The 17,810-nt window shown below is 36.1% G+C and overlaps 1 protein-coding gene across 1 annotated transcript in view; it reads right to left on the reverse strand.

Moving 5' to 3' along the window:
- MYO9A (myosin IXA) overlaps positions 1–17,810 on the reverse strand; it is a 253,788-nt gene that overhangs the window by 111,625 nt on the left and 124,353 nt on the right. Inside the window, exons 16-18 of the mRNA XM_011978611.1 lie at positions 14,703–14,778; positions 11,179–11,322; positions 9,527–9,566 (exon numbers count right to left, since the gene is read on the reverse strand). Coding sequence (XP_011834001.1) covers positions 9,527–9,566; positions 11,179–11,322; positions 14,703–14,778 — 260 coding nt within the window. The remainder of the gene's footprint in view (positions 1–9,526; positions 9,567–11,178; positions 11,323–14,702; positions 14,779–17,810) is intronic.

Below are 17,810 nucleotides of genomic sequence, written 5' to 3' on the forward strand. Positions count from 1 at the left end.
CCCTTTTAAAATTTTGTCTAGCTAGAAATTTGTCGATTTTTATCTTTTCAAAACACTAACTCTTAATTAATGTTTTGTATTTTTTAAGTCTCTATTTCACTTATTTCTGCTATGAGCTTTATCATTTATTTTCTTCTATTAACTTAAGGTTTATTTTGTTCTCATTTTTCCTAGTTCCTTGAGGAATAATGTTATTGGTGGTTTACTGGAGATCTTTCTCATTTACTGACGTAGACAATTATTGCTATAAACTTCCCCATTAGAACTGCTTTTGTTGTAGACCACAGGTTTTGGTACATTGCATTTGCATTCTCATTTGTTTAAATTTTTCAAAATTTCCTTTTTAGTATCTCCTTTGACTCATTTGTAGTTCAGAAGCATATTGTTCAAAAACTATTTGTATACAGTTTCTAAAAAACCTTCTATTACTGATTTGTAGTTTAATCCCTTATGGTCACAAAAGATACTCCCCAATTTGAAATTTCTTTTATTATTATTATTATTGTTATTATTTTGAGACAGAGTCTCACTCTGTCACCCAGGCTGGATCCCAGTGGTGTGATCACGGCTCACTGCAAGCTCCGCCTCCCGGGTCATGCCATTCTCCTGCCTCAGCCTCCTGAGTAGCTGGGAATACAGGCGCCTGCCACCACGCGTGGCTAATTCTTTTGTATTTTTAGTAGAGACGGGGTTTCACCGTGTTAGCCAGGGTGGTCTCGATCTCCTGACCTCGTGATCTGCCCGCCTCGGCCTCCCAAAGTGCTGGGATTACAGGTGTGAGCCACTGCGCCCGGCTCCCAGTTTGAAATTTTTTAACTTACTGAGACTTGTTTTGTGGCCCAACACATGATATATCTTGAGGACAGTTTCATGTGCTAATGAAAAAAATGTTGGCCAGGCATGGTGACTCATGCCTGTAATCCCAGCACTTTGGGAGGCCAAGGTGGGTGGATCACCTGAGGTCAGGAATTCGTGACCAGCCTGACCAACATGGTGAAACCCCGTTTCTACTAAATACAAAAAATTAGCCAGGCGTGGTGACACATGCCTGTAATCCCAGCTACTTGGGAGGCTGAGGCAGGAGAATCGCTTGAACTTGGGAAATGGAGATTGCAGGGAGCCAAGATCATGTCACTGCACTCCAGTCTGGGTGACAAGAGCGAAACTCAGTCTCCGAAAAAAATGTGTATTCTACAACTGCTGGGCAGAATGTTTTATAAATGTCTGTTAGGTTCATTTATCTAGAGTGCAATTTAACTATCATTCTTCACTGATTTTCTGTCTGGCTGTTCTATCCATTGCTGAAAGTGGAGTGTTGATGTCCCCTATAATTACAGTATTGCTATCTCTCTCTCCCTTTAGGGTTAATAATATTTCCTCCACATATTTGTGGGTACTTGGGTGTTGGTTGCATATATATTTACAATTGTTATAGCCTCTTGTTGAATTGACCCCTTTATCATTATATAATGGCCTGCTTGTCTCATTTTACAGTTTTTGATTTGAAGTCTATTTTATCTGACATAACTACAGCTACTCATGCTCTCTTTTGGTTTCTTTTGTGTATAATATCATTTCCCATTCCTTCACTTTCATTCTATGAGTCTTTACAGGTAAAGTGATTTTCCTAAATGCATCATATAGTTGGGTCTTGTTTATTTATTCATTCCACTAGTCTGTATCTTTTAATTGGAGAATTTAATGCATTTACATTCAAGGTCATTATTGATAGGTGAGGACTTACTCCTGCCATTTTGTTAATTGTATTCTAGTTGTTTTGTGTATATATATATTTTTACCTTTCTTCCTCTCTTACTATTTATCTGTCTGCTTTGGTGGTTTTCTGGAGTGTTAAGCTTTAATTCTTTTCTCTTTCTTATTTATGTATCTGCTGTCGTTTCGTTCTTTCACGTTACTATGGGGCTTACATTTTAAAATCTTATATTTATAATGGACTATTTTAAACAGATAATAACTTTGCATACAAATACGCTAGACTTTTATCCCCATCCCTCCACAATTTATAACTTGCTGCCTTAATTTACATCTTTTTAAAATCATGTGTTACTCAATATCTAATTGAGCTATAGACATCACTGACCATTTTGAGTTATAACCTTCATACTAGATATTTAAAAGACTATATGCCACCATTACATTAATAATATATTCTGAGTTTGAAAGTGAAATTGCCTCTACTGGTTCTAAATTTGATTCTGAATTTACTTCTACCAGTGAGTTTTATTCTTTTGCATATTTTTATCTGGTAGTTATCTTATTTCTTGGGTCCCTGTATTGACCTGTGCCATTTGGTGAAACAGTTGCCTCTTCCAATTTTATCGGGTAACTTTCACAGAAGACATTTTCCTGTAGATGGATCCTAGGGTGGTAATTGGGTAGGGTGCTTTGGCTTTGGTTCTAGGTAGGTGCAGCAGTGTAGTCTCTGGGTAATTTCTTTAGCTGTAGTCAACATCCAATGTTACTGTCTCAGTGACTTAGGTTATGGGTGTTTACAAAGTTGGTGTGCTATTCCAGTACTATGTTGGTGCCACCAAGCAAGCCAGTCCTCTGGTCCTGGGGGGCATGAACAAGGCATGAGTGACAGTTCCAAGCCATGCAAGTGGTATATGCCTGTAATCCCAGCAATTTGGGAGGCTGAGGCTGGAGGATCACTTGAACCGAGGAGTTCAAGTCCAGTCTGGGCAACATAATGAGACCCTGCATATTTTTGTTTGTTTGTTTTAAAGTGCAGTGGGCCAGACACAGTGGTTCATGCCTTTAACCCCAGCACTTTGGGAGGCCAAGGCAGAAAAACTGCTTGAGGTCAGAAGTTCGAGACAAGCCTAGGCAACATAGTGAGATCCTGTCTACCAAAAATAGAAAAATTAGCTGGGCATGGTGGTGCATGCCTGTATTTCCAGCTATTTGGGAGGCTAAGGCAGGAGAACTGATTGAGCTTGGGAGGTAGACGCTGCAGTGAGCTAAGATCGCACCACTGTACTCCAGCCTGGGTGACAGTGTGGCTGTGGGTAAAGTCACCACGCAAGCGATCTTGATGCCAAGGGTGTATGTCCAAAGCATGGTTGTTCAAGCAAATGAAAAGGCAGTGTCACCAGGAGCAGAGCAGAACTACCAGACAGCCTGGCCCTCAGACCCTGCAGGATACACATACAAAGCGTGGTGGTTCTGTAGGTTGCATCATCGGATACACACCAGTCCATTGGCTCTGGACGGCGCACATAAAAAGCACCAGTTCAGCCAGTTGTAGGGACAGTGTCATCAGGGGTGGGGATGCTGGGTGGGCTGGTCCTCAGGGCCTGTGGTAAGAGTACAAATCCATTCGTCATGGGGGTGGTGCTGGCAAGAGTGGGGCAACCAAGTGGGCCCATCCTCAGGCCCTCAGGGAGGGCACAAATCTGATGATCACAGGAGCTGCATTGTCAGGGGTGGGGCTGCTGAGCAGGCTGATCCTCAGGCCCTAAAACATTTCTTTGGCAAAATGTCTATTTAAGTCTTTTGCCCATTTTTAAATCAAATTATTTGCTTTTTTGCTATTAAGTTGTTTGGACTCCTTATATATTCTGGACATGAACCCACTGACAGATGCATAGTCTGCAAATATTTTCTCCCATTTACAGTTTGTCTTATCATTCTGTTGATTAGTTCCTTTGCTGTGCAGAAGCTTTCGAGTTTGATGCATTTGTCTATTACTGCTTTTGTTATCTGTGTTTTGGGGGTCAGAGTCAAGAAATCAATGTCCAAAACAGTGTCATAGAGTTTTCCCCCTATGTTTTATTCTACAGTTGTCCCTCAGTATCCATGGGGATTGGTTCCAGAACCACGCTGAGAAAACAAAATCTGTACATACTCAAGTCCGATGGCCGGCCCTGCAGAACCCATAGGTACAAAAAGTTGGTCCTCCATAAGGGTGGATCTTGTATCTCACAAATACCATATTTTTGATCCACATTTGGTTGCAGATGTAGATCCCACTGATATGTATGACTGTATTTATGTTTTAAAACCCATGTGTAAGCGGACCTGCACAGTTCGAACAATCTGCATTCAAGTTTAACAGTTTCAGGTCTTATATTTAAGTCTTTAACCCACTTGAGTTGGATTTTTTACATGGGGTGAGATATGGTTCCAATTCCATTCTTCTACATGTGAATATCCAGTTTTCCCAACATCATTTATTGAAGAGACTGTACTTTACTTATTGTGTATACTTGGCACCTTTGTTTAAAGTCAACGGACCATAAATGTATGGGTTTACTTCTGAGCTTTTAATACTTTTCCATTGGTTAATGTATATTTTCTTCTGCCAGCTCCATGCTGTTTTGATTATAATATCTTTCTAATATATTTTTAAATCGGGTAGTGTGAGCCTCCAGCTTTGTTCTTTTTGTTCAAGATTGCTTTGGCTATTTGGGGTCTTTTGTATATTCATACGAATTTCAGGATTTTTTTTTATTTCTGTGAAAAATGAAAATGGAATGTGATAGGGATTGCACTGAATCAGTGAATCACTTTGGGCAATATGGAGATTTTAACAATATTAATTTTTCCAACCCACTAACACAGGACATCATTTGTTTATTTGCGTTGTCATTGATTTCATCAATGTTTTATGATTCTTTGTATACAAATTTTTAACATCTTTGGTTAAGTTTACTATAAAATAGTTTATATTTTTTGATGCTATTGTAAATGGGATGGTTTCCTTAATTTCTTTTTCAGATAGTTCATTTTTAGTTTATAAAATGCTACTGATTTTTAGGCTGGGTGCAGTGGCACATGACTATAACTCTATTACTTTAGGAGGCCAAAGCAGGAACATCATCTGAGGCTAAGACTTCAAGACCAGCCTGGGCAACACAGAGAAAGAAGACTCTACCAAAAAAAAAAAAAAATTTGATAGCCAGATGTGGTAGTGTGCACCTGCAGTCCTAGCTACTGAGGAGGCCGAGGTGGAAGGATTGCTTGAACCCATGAGTTCAAGGTACAGTGAGCTACGATCATGTCCCTGTACTTCAGCCTGAGTGGCAGAGTGATATCCTGTCTCTATTTAAAAAAAAAAAAAAAAAAGCAAGAAACACTGCTGATTTTTGTATGTTGACTTTGTATCCTGAAACATTACTGAAGCACATTACAGAATTTATGTATCAGTTCTAACAGCTTTTTAGTGGGGTCTTGAGGATTTTCTATACAACGTTATGCTGTTGACAACCACAATATCACTTCTTCCTTTTAAATCTGTATGCTTTTTATTTCTTCTTATTATCTAATTTCTGTGGCTAACAATTCCAGTAATACACTGAATTGAAGTGTAACAGAAGCGGTGACAGTGGGCATCCTTTTCTTGTTCCTGATCCTAACAGAAAAGCTTTCAACTTTTCACCAATGAGTATAATGGCAGCTGTGGGCTTGTCACATATTGCCTAATTATATTGAGGAACAGTCCTTCTACATCTAATTTGTTGAGCTTTTATCATGAAAGGCTGAATTTTGTCAAATTCTTTATCTGCATGTGTTGAGATGATAGTATGGTTTTTGCTATTCATTGTGTTAATATGGTAAATCACATTTCTTGATTTGCATATGTTGAACCATTCTTGTATCCCAAGAATAAATCCCAACTGATCATGGTAAATGATCCTTTCAAATGTTGTATTGAATACGGTGTAATGGCATTTTAATGAGGATATCTGCACTATTCACAGTAGTCTTTGCTACTGTGAATGAACGTACAGGTGCATGTGTCTTTTTGGTAGAACAATTTATTTTCCTTTGGGCATGCACCCAGTCATGGGACTGCTGGGTTGAATGGGAGTTCAACTCTTAGTTCTTTGCGAAATCTCCGAACTTCTTTCTCCATAGTAGCTGAACTAATTTTCTTGTAGTATTTTCGTATCGCTTTGCTATCAGGGTAATGCTGGCCTTGTAAAATGAGTTTCAGGTATTCTCTCCAGTTCAGTTTTTTGAAAGAGTTTGAGAAAGACTAGTACTCATTTTTCTTTAAATATTTGGTAGTGTTGCATTGTGAAACTATCTGGTCCTAGACTATTCTTTTATGAAAGAATTTTTATTACTGGTCAGGCATGGTGGCTCACGCCTGTAATCTCCTGAAGAATGTCCTATGTGCGCTTCAGATGAATTTGTATTCTGCTGCTGTTGATTGAAATGTTCTGTATATGTCTATTAAATGCATTTGGTCCAATGTTTTCTTCAAATCCACTGTTTCCTTATTGATTTTTGGTGTGGATGGTCTGTTCATTGTTGAAAGTGGGGTACTGAAATCCCCTAGGATTACTGTATTGTAGTTTATCTCTCTCTTCAGAAGTCTCAATGTTTGCTTTATACATTTAGATGCTACAATGTTGGGTGCATATATATTTAAAATTGTTACATCCTTTTGATGACCAGACCCCTTTTTATCATTATATATTGACCTTCTTTATCTCATCTACAGTTTTTGACTTTATTTTGTCTGTTATAAGGATAGTGCTGCTGTCTCTTCAGGTTTTATTTGCATGGGCTATTTTTTCCCATCCCTTAATGTTCATTCTCTGTACACTGTTAAAGCTAAAGTGAGTCTCTTGCAGGTAGTATATAGATGAGTCTCTCTTCTTTTAACGCATTCAGGCACTCTGTGTCTTTTAATTGGAGAATTTAATCCATTTACATTCAAACCAGTTATTGATAGGTAAAGATTTACTAGTGCCACTTTGTTTGTTATTTTATCGTTTTGTAGAGCCTTTCTTCCACTACTGCTGTCTTCCCTTGTGGTTTGATGGTTTTCTATAGTGGTACGACTTCCATCCTTTTATCTTTTGTGTATCCATTAAAGGTGGTCACCTTGAGGCTTACATAAAAGCCAGTCATATACTTACAACTGGCTATTTTATGCTTATAAAAACTAAACTTTCATTGCACGCATAAATCCTACACTTTTACTCACCCTTCATGTTTTATCTCTTTGATGTTACATTTTATATCTTTTTATAATTTGTGTCCCTTCACAAACTTTTGTAGCTGCCATTGTTTCAACAGTTTTGTATTTCAACCTTTACACTAGAGATATCATTGATTTACACACTGGCATTACATAATTAGAATGTTTAAATTAGATAGTGTACTTACTTTTATCAGTGAGTTTTCTGCTTTCATATTCTCATGGTACCACTGTCCTTTAGCTTGAAGAACTTTGTTTAGAGAACTCTCAAGAAAGAAGTTCAAGAAAATAGAGTTCTACTTTCCTGTAAGTCAGGTCTAGCAGTGCTGAATTCCCTTAGCCATTGTTTGTCTGAGAAAGTTGTTATCTCTCCTTTTCATTTTTGAAAGACAAAATTGCTGGGCATAGTACTATGGTTGGCAGGTCTTTTTTCTCAGAGGATTTTGAATCCCACTACCTCTGGCATGCAAGGTTTCTCATGAAAAATCTGATGATAGTCTTGTGGGGGACCCTTGTACTTAACATGTTGCTTTTTCATTGTTGCTCTTTAAAAAATACTCTGTCTTTAACTTTTGACAAATTGATTATAACGTACCTTAATATGGATCTCTTTGGATTGATAGTATTTGGTGTCCTTTGAATTTTCTAGATCTGGAGTTCTATTTCCCCAGACTTGAGTAGCTTTCTGCCTTTACATCTTTGAAACTGTTTTATCTCACTTTTTCTTTCTTCTCCTTCTGGTACTTTTTGAATTTATCTTGTTTCTCTATTTGGAACACACTTCCCCATTTCTTCATTTGCCTTTACCCTCTGTGTTTTCTGCACATTAGATAACCTAATAGCTTCTCCCAGTCCCGTTTCATGTAGAAGGACCTAACCAGTCAGTCTGGCCAGAAATTCTAAGGTAACTCTCAAACCTTTGTGTTTGTCCAAACTGCTGCCTTTGTTTTTTGCTGCCTCCAGGAAATTAGGATGTGCCAAGTTCTGTCATTACCTCAAAACATGTAAGAGAGAAGTCATTCCCTCTAGACACAGCTAAAAAGGTTGAAGTGTTAAAAGTGTGTTCCAGTTCCTTCTATCCTCAGGGTGAAGCTGAAAGTAGGATTCTCTCTGCACTACGCTGGAGAGAGGAATTCTAGCAAACGCCTACATTTTAGATCAGACTGCATTATCTCATCTTGGGGGAAGAAAGTGGGCCCATTTATTTGTTTTCACTGGTCTAGAGACTCAGAAATTCAGTGTCCCATCAATTCCCAGAACTATTCCCAAAACTATATGGTTAAGGAGGCCATCCCTTGGGAGGGAGCTGTGGCAGTTGTGATCAATCCATGAATAAACTCCTTCCAGGGATAATCTATAGAGACAATCTGCTCTAGCTTTATTGCTGGAGCAAGTCAGATGAAAAAACTCAGGAAACGCTGGAACTCAGTCAGTATCCCAGGGGTCTACTGTTTGTTTGCCTGTGGCTACCAGATACAGACTAGAGAGGAGCCCAATCCTCAAACAACAGCTACAAAAGTACACAGACAAACCCCTTCCAGAAATTAACTGGGGAGTGTGCTTTTTAACTACTTATCTGCATTGATCCAGGGGACTGTAGTCCCTGGAAATGTGTGTGTGTTTAAAACCACCTCTTTGTTCTCTGTCACTGCAATTCATATTTTCTGAGATTTATATACAGTATCCACTATTGCGTGCAATTATTTTGAGATTCATTCATGTTGTTACACGCATCAATAGTTTATTAATTTTTATTGGTGAGTTAAATATTCAATTATATGGATATACTACAATGTATTTATCCATTTTTCTGTTGATGAAAGTTTGAGTTGCTTCCAGTTTTTTGCTATTACAAATAAAGTTGTTATAAACATTAATAAAACAAACAAAGCAAAATGAAACAACAATCCCCGCAAAAAAATAAAAAACCAGAGCTATACTAACAGAGGGGCAAGTACTGCTCACCAAACCCTTCCCATTATTTATATATGGTTTATATGGGTTAAAATAATAATATTTTATGGCATGTGAAAAATTATATAAAATTCAATTTTCAATATCCATTAATAAAGTTTTATTGGAATGCAAATTATAGCCGCATTTCTGCTACAACAGTAGAGCCAACTAGTTATATCAGAAACCATAAGCCTGAAAAGATAATGTCCCTTTATAGAAAAACCTGGCAAACATTTATTATAGATAATTGGATTATGTAAGCACTAAACAGAAATTATTTTAAAATCAGGTACAATTCAGAATTTGACCTTAACTTGGCTCAAGGAGAAATGAAAAGACCTTAAATAAAGAGGCAATAACTGAATAACATTTATATTCAGGAGCTATTAAAATACTAGAAAATGGTATATACCACAAATAAATATTTACCTGAACCATTAGGCTTAACCATTTCATAACAGTGTTATTTCTAAAATGGATTCAACTAAGTGCACAATCACTATCTTGGATACAAATAAGGTTATTTCTTGTTTTTGATGCATGAAGATTGTATGTGTAATAAAAAATAATTGTGTAGCAGAATACCAATACAAAAAGAGTTTTCATAGTACTCACCTTTGGAAGGGCAGGCTTGGGTTTGAAATTTTTGTTTCTCCTATAGAGATAAATCATTCATTAAAAAAAGCTACTGCATAAAAACAAAAACAAAAACAAAAGCTACTGTAGAGAAGTAAGATTTCAAAGTCTCTCCTCAAACAACAGATTATATACCCACTATCAAGACTGTAGGTCTTCTATATGAAAACACTATCTGATTCAGCCAAGCAGGCACCTTGGGAAGGAAGAATAAACAAGGAAAATACACCTGCCTTGTTATATAAGTATAAACAGATTTACACCTGATGATTAGTAACACTGTGTTGTACATTCTAAGCTACAGGTTCATTTTCTTCAGTTGTTAGTAGCTTCTTGTACCTACAGAAGACTTATTTCTATCATTTCAAGACTAAGTGAGATGTCTGTTTCATAAATTTTTTAAAAACATACTTATCACCAAAATGTAATCTTCCATTTTTGGTAATTAAAAATTCTTCTATTCCACTCATTTTTTTTTTTCCTTATTCAAACCTCAATACCATACTTAAGTCTTTTTAATTTTATTTTTAGCTTTTTTTATGGCCACAGAAAGAAGGAATAAAGTCCAACGCTTATGAATATGGGCTGGGAAGTCAGAAAGACCTGGACAACAATCTATGGTCTACCATCTGTTAAGGTATGATTTTAACATCTTTAACTTTTCATTATGTAATAATGTAAAATGGGGATGACAATACTACCTATAACTTAAAAGTTATTGTGAGGATTAAATGAGTTTATGTATATCTCTGGGCTAGAGCAAGACCTACATAAATAGAACCTATTAACATTATTAAGCAGTGATTCAGACAAGGCTTATGGAATCCAATTCAGTCACACCTCTTGCTAGTGGTCAAACGATATGCTTGGGAAATGTCTAAAATATGTTAATGTTAATAATTAATAACTTTTTTTTCCTTTTTTTTTTTTTCTCTCAGAGACAGGATCTTAATCGGTCACCCAGGCTGAAGTGCAATGGCAAGATCAAGACTCATTGCAGCCTCAACTTCCTTGGCTCAAACGACCCTCCTACCTCAGTCTCCTGAATAGCTGGAATTACATGCATGCACTACCACACCTGGCTAATTTTTTTTCTTTTCCTTATTTTTTTGGAGAGATGGGGTCTCTATGAAGCATGGTAGAGTATGGTTATGGCTATGTCTTCAACTCTATAATCAGTTTATGAGAAATGGAAAGCTTGGATAAGTGTCATGTATTACTCAACCATTCACCATTTATAGATTTTCTTGCCTAATTTGTTAAGACTGCTAGAATTAAAGGAGACCTGTAGTAAAAATTGGGAATCCTAAAAGGAGCTAATAGTTTTTTCTTTCTCTGAAGGTAGGGCCTGTCTAAACAATAAGACCTTTATTATCATCTCCATAATAAATATATTCAGTCACAATTCTCCTGGTAATATGGGGCAGAAAAATCAACAAAAACACAAGCTTTACAACACACGAGATTCATGGCTGTAAATGCTACCTGAACACCTTTGAGTCTTGTTTCAGTCAAAATTCTTCCCATGAAAATAACACTTCACCATCTCCCTCCTTCATTTTTTCCTGCCAGAAATTTTAAACCAGACCAAAAAAAAAAAAAAAAAAATCACATTACTGATCAGTACTGACGTGAGAATTCCATGGGCTCTCTCCAGGAGTTTGCTGCTAGTTGAATTAGCAAATATTCCATCTTTATCAAGCAAGGAGGTGCTACTTGATAGTCTGCTCTGGCGAATCCCAGTTCTGCCATTCCAGGCAATATCAAATGTATCACTGTAAAAAACCGAATTTGCTTTAGTTAATCAAGACCTCTCTAATTAACACTATATTGCTTAAATAAAATAAAACTTTAAATACTAAAGTTAAAATTTAGAAAAAAAATGCTAAACCAATAAAAAAATGATTTCATGCAAATGATTGCCAATCAGTTGGGACTAACCTTTGTCTCATTCAGAACAAATTCCTATGAATTCCGTCATATTCACATACAAATGTGCATGTAGATGAGCACATCATGTAGTTGACATCTTTAAATATATTATCATTCAACAACTAGTAACTAATATAATGGATTATAATATCTTCTCTCTTTGTTAGATTTTAGAATTTTCAAATGCTACTGTAGGAATCTGTAATCCTAACAGACCATCCCATCCTATGGAATATCTAATTTCCTCCTGAAAGGTCTTATTCACACACACACACTCACTACTCACACACGCATTAAACTTACTAAGTCTTATGAGACTCTAGACACTGCAGATGTAGCAATGAACAAAACACAAAATTATCAGTGATTATAACATAATAATTAATGGAGGGCTCCCCAGGTAAAGTACGTAATAATTAATGGAGGGCTCTCCAGGTAAACTAGTAGGATCCAACAACAAATGAATGGATAAACAAAATGTGGTATATATACACAATGGAATGCTATTCAGTCATTAAAAAAAGAATAAAGTCCTATCATTTGGACAACATGGACAAACATAAGAGTACATTATGTTAACTGAAATAAGCCAGACACAGAAACACAAACACTGCATGACCCCACTCATATGTGGAATCTAAATAAGCTGCTCTCACAGAAGTACTGAATAGAACAGTGATTATCAGAGACTGGAAAAGGTAACAAGGTGGAGCAGTGTAGTAAGGGGAGAGGTTTGTCAATGGGTATGAAGTTACAGTAAGACAAGAGGAATAAATTCTGGTCTTCTATTGAACAATGGAGTGATTATAGTTAACAATAAGGTATTATATACCTGAAAATAGCTAGAAAAGAAAATTTTGAAAGAGAAATGTTCCCACCACAAAAAAATGATAAATATTTGAGATGAATATGGTAATTACCTTAATTTGATCATTATACAATGTATACAGGTATCAAAACATCACACTGTACCCTATAATATGTATAATTATTATGAGTGAACTAAAATTTTTTAAAAATAAATATCAGGAGATAGCTACTTACAACAATTTCACATTTGTCCATATTTATAAATCTCAGCTTCCACTTGCTTAGAGCATTTATTCAAGATATATAAATGGCATGTAATCAATAAACCCTTTAGAAATGCTTGTATTTTCATTATTTTGTGCTAAACCATTAAAAAAAGTCAGTGAATCATTATCCCTAAGATAATGCATCTTCCCAAACGGGAGAATCATATATTGCACTTAAGATGGTTTGTGTGTGCACTTATATTTTTCTCATTTAAAAACATGAGTGCTACTCTGGCTTTAGAGAAAAAAAAAAGGAAACAAAAGGAGAAAGAGAGAAGAGAGTGAGAGGAAGGAAGGAAGCAAGTGAGGGAAGAAGGAAAGCAGGAAGGAAGGAAAGAACGAAGGGAGGGAGGGAGACGGAGGAAAAAATGCAGCAGAAAAATACATTCCTGGTGAAGATGCTGTGAAAATTGTTGAAATGACAACGTATTCTGTGGTTAAGGACTGTTGAGGAAAAAATTCTTTTAAAAACAGGCAACAGAAGACTCAAAGCGTTACATAAGTTGAGTTGATAAAGCAGTGGCAGGGCTTAAGAGGATTGACTCCAATTCTGGAGTTCTACTGTGGTTAAAATGCTATCAAACAGCACTGGATGCTACAGAGAAATTTTTCCTATAAGGAAGAGGCAATTGATGTAATAAATTTCATTGTGTTATTTTAAGAAATTGCCATAGCCCCTCCAATTTTCAGCATCCACCACCTTAATCAGTCAGCAGCCATCAACATCAAGGAAAGACCCTCTACCAGCAAAAAGATTATGACTCACTGAAGGCTCAGATGATTGTTAGTTTTATTAGCAACAAAGTATTTTTTAATTAAGGTATATATTTTTTAAACATAATACTATTGCACAATTGACAGACTACAGTATAGTGTAAATGTAACTTTTATATGCACTGGGAAACCAAAAAATCTGTGTGATTTGTTTTACTGAGAATTCGTTTTATTGTGGTGGTCTGGAACTGAACCAGAAACCCACATAGACCACTTCAGGTACCCAAAATGGAAAGTACAAAGAAAGAAACACGAACTAGAAATTAGGAAACTTAAAACCACTAACTGCTTTGTGAAATGAGGCATATCACGGTTTCTTTTTTATATAACCAAGAAAATTGGGTTCTCATCCGATGACCAGGGTGAGAATACTGCCAACAGATGAAACTGAAGGTACACAGGTCAAGGTTAACTATCTAATTTGTTTTGGGGTAAAATTTAACATGAAAATATGGTGGTAGATATCATAATTAGTCAAATACTACTGTTAAGAAAACAAAGGACATACAATATAAAGATAGCAAATAGTTTAATTTGTGGCATTCAAAGTGAATATATTTGTGGCTAGATACTTGGGCTATGACAGATCTTGCACATGAAGTTATTGAACCTAGACTTTTAATAGACAATAAGGAGTCATGAAAAAGTTATTGAGCAGACAAGTGACAATTATGTATTAGAAAGACATGGTAACTCAATTAGAAAAAATGATCAGTGAAGTTATACCTTCATTTTAATGACAGACCATCCTTATTACCAGAGTATTAGGAAGCTCAATTTTTTGATGATGTTTAAAACACAGAGAATGCATTCTAGAAACAATGTTCTTCTCCTCATATAAATTACAGTCTTTATCAAATAGTATACATAAAAAACAAAGAGACTTTATGAACTCATAAAATTATTTATATTTGTTACTGTCAAATTGTTCTCAGGAATTCGTCATTGAAAATAGTAAAAGGTAAGCTTTGTTAATCGCACTCACCCAAAAAAGGTATTAGATGGTTTGATGTAAATCAAACTATTCGATTATTACTTCCCAATAAGATTTCTCCACAGAAAGCAGCAGAATAACCCTTAAATTTTGTAAAAGACATAAAATGCACGAAGGGTCTCAGCAATTAAAATATATGAGCTCATTTTAAATTATTCTGAAGAAACTTTTTCAAAATTGTAAAGCCATTTTACCAGAAGCAACTGTAAACAAATTTTGTTAACTTTAACCTATTAATGTGTTATCACATCACTTATAAAGGATTTAAGAAAAAAACAACACCTGAATTACTTCGTACTTTTAAAGTCACAAAAATATCAACAAGAATGCTAGTTATTTCTTCTATATGTCTTTGAAAACATAAACCAAACACACTTACTGTTGGTTTTTTTCATTTAGAGCATTCATGCCCTGGAGATCAGAAAGAGGTGTTCTGGGATTTTTCCGGGTTATACCTAGCAAAATTTAAAAAACAGAACATTTCAAATCAGTGTGAAGAAAAATGAAACGTGAAATAATTTTTCTAAAGACAGATGAAATTTAATAACGAGTATTTGCTAAATATTTCAGAAATATCTAAATAATTATATGACCCAAGTCTCATAACTGTCATAGATCTTAGTTAACAGTGAACCCAATTAGAAAATTTAATAATGAAATCTTTTATTTCTTCTTTCATTGAATCATTAACTTCAGGAAATACAAGGGTGACTGGACTGAAGGCCCAGAAGTGTAAAAGTTCATTTTTATTTTTAGGTTCGGGGGGTACACATGAAGGTTACAAAGGTAAACTCATGTAATGGGGGTTTGTTGTACAAATTATTTCACCCAGGTATTAAGTCCAGTACTCAATAGTTATTTTTTCTGCTCCTCTCCCTCTTCCCAATCTCCACCTTCAACTAGACCTCACTGTCTGTTGTTTCCTTCTTTGTGTTCACAAGTTTTTATCATTTAGCTCCCACTTATAAGTGAGAATATGCAGTATTTGGTTTTCTGTTCCTGCATTAGTTTGCTAAGGACAATAGCCTCCAGCTCCAACCATGTTCCCACAAAAGACATGATCTTGTTCTTTTTACGACTGCACAAGTTCATTTCTTATTTTGATGCATCATTTTTTAGCTATATGTTTCTGACACGTTCAGATAAATACAATGAGTATCAATGTATTGAGAATTAACATTACAGATAAATACAATGAATATAAAAGACAAATTGCTTAAGAATTACCAATATTTTTAAAATGTAATGTTCTTCAAATCATATGATAAACATGTAAGTTCTGTAAACATAAGGCTATCAATTTTTATAACACACACACAAACATTTAATATAGATAAAGATACACTGGCAAAAAAGAAGTAAAAGTATCTCTATTCAAGATGACAATCTTGTAGGCAGATAAAAAAAAAAAAAGCTCATTTGAACTAATAAACGAGTTCTACAAAACTACTGGAAACAAATAAATATACAGTGGTGGCCAGGCGTGGTCGCATACGCCTGTAATCCCAGCACTTTGGGAGGCCGGGCAGGCAGATGACTTGAGCTCTGTATTTCAAGACCAGCTGGCCAACTCAGACTTCATCTATACTAAAAATAAAATGTATATAAAAGTGCTTAGAAGAGTGCTTGGCACATAGTCAACACTATATCCACATGAAGTGATTGTTATCTTTCTGTATGAATGAGGGAAACTGAAAATCCACAGAAGACTCTTTGTTCTGTTTAAATCATGCAAATGGGCCAGGCACAGTGGCCCATGCCAGTAATGCCAACAGTTTGGGAGGCCAAGGCAGGCAGATTACTTGAGCCCAAGAGTTCAGGACGAGCCTGGGCAACATGGTGAAACCCCATCTCTACAAAAAATACAAAAATTAGCCCGGTGTGGTGGCTCACACCTATAGCCACAGCTTGAGAGGCTGATGTGGGAGAATTGCTTGGGACCCGGAGGTCGAGGTTGCAGTGAGCTGAGGTTGTGCCACTGCACTCTAGCCTGGGCGACAGACTGAGACCCTGCCTTGGAGTGGGGAGTGGGAAGTGGGGACGGGGTTGGGGGAGGAGGGGCGGAAATAGCAATAAATATTTTGAAATGACATTTTTAAAAGTATAAAATGTCTACACTGAAAACTATAAAACATCATTAAAAGAAAATAAAGACCCAACTAAATGGAATGCTACCTATGTGCATGAATTGGAAACCATAATATTGTTAAGATGTCAATGTTCCCCAAACTGACCTACAGATCAATGCATTTTCTATTAAAATTCCAGATAAATTATTTTTGTAGAAATGAATGAGCTAATCCTAAAATTAACACGGAAATACAAGGGATCCAGAAGAGCTGAAACAATCTTGCAAACAATCTTCAAGGAGAATGGCTTGAGTCCAAGAATTTGAGGCTACAGAGAGTTATGACTGCAACATCTCACCCCCAGCCTGGATGGCTGGGGAAGTCTCCATCTCAAAGAAGGAGGAAAAAGAAAGAAGGAGGAGACAGAAGAAAGAGGAGTAAATTTCTAGACAATACATTAGGCAACGGTTACCATTTTTTCATGAATTATTAAGTATTTTAAACATAAAAGTGGCCTAAATAATAATATACTAAACACTTATGATGGATCACTCAGATTAAAAAATGAAGCCCTGTGTAGCCCACTCCCTGATCCCATTTAAAAATCAACACATCCGGCCAGGTGCAGTGGCTCCCACCTGTAATCCCAGCACTTTGGGAGGCAGAGGTGGGCGCATCACCTGAGGTCAGGAGTTCAAGACCAGCCTGGCTATCATGGGAAAACCCTGTCTCCACAAAAATACAAAAATTAGCCCAGCATGGTGGCATGCACTTGTAATCTCAACTACTTAGGAAGCTGAGGCAGGAGAATCACTCAAACCCAGAAGGCAGAGGTTGAAGTAGGCGAAGATTGCGACATTACACTCCAACTTGGAGGACAGAGCAAGACTCCATCTCAAAAACAACAACAACAACAAACCCATCAGATCCCAAGATCTCCTATTTGTTCGAATTAGAAAAAAAGAATTTGAAAATAGCTATATTGAGATGGTATCAAATATTGTAACAACATGTAATTGGAGTTTCAGAAGGAAAAAAGAAATTGCAGCAGAAAAAATTTTTGAAAAATATTGGCCAAAAATTGTCTAAATATGATGAAAAACAATGAAAGTCCAAAAGGTACAGCAAATTCCAAAGAAAATTAATACAAATCATATTTAGAGACATGAGAATCATATTGCTGAATGCCAAATATAAAGTCAAAGGAAAAAAAGGTACACGACATATGAAGGAATAACAATGGGATGACATCTGAGTAATCATCACAAATAAAGCCCTAAGAACATGGCACATCTTAAAAATGCCAAAAATTTGATAGTTCGTAATGATGTTAAACATATGCCTATTTCATGAAGTAACTTCACTCATAAGTATTTACTGAGGAATAAAAATATGTCTGCAAAATGACTCAAAAAAGA

The sequence above is a fragment of the Mandrillus leucophaeus genome, unplaced genomic scaffold (assembly GCF_000951045.1).
Source record: "Mandrillus leucophaeus isolate KB7577 unplaced genomic scaffold, Mleu.le_1.0 Scaffold197, whole genome shotgun sequence".
Taxonomy (NCBI): domain Eukaryota; kingdom Metazoa; phylum Chordata; class Mammalia; order Primates; family Cercopithecidae; genus Mandrillus; species Mandrillus leucophaeus.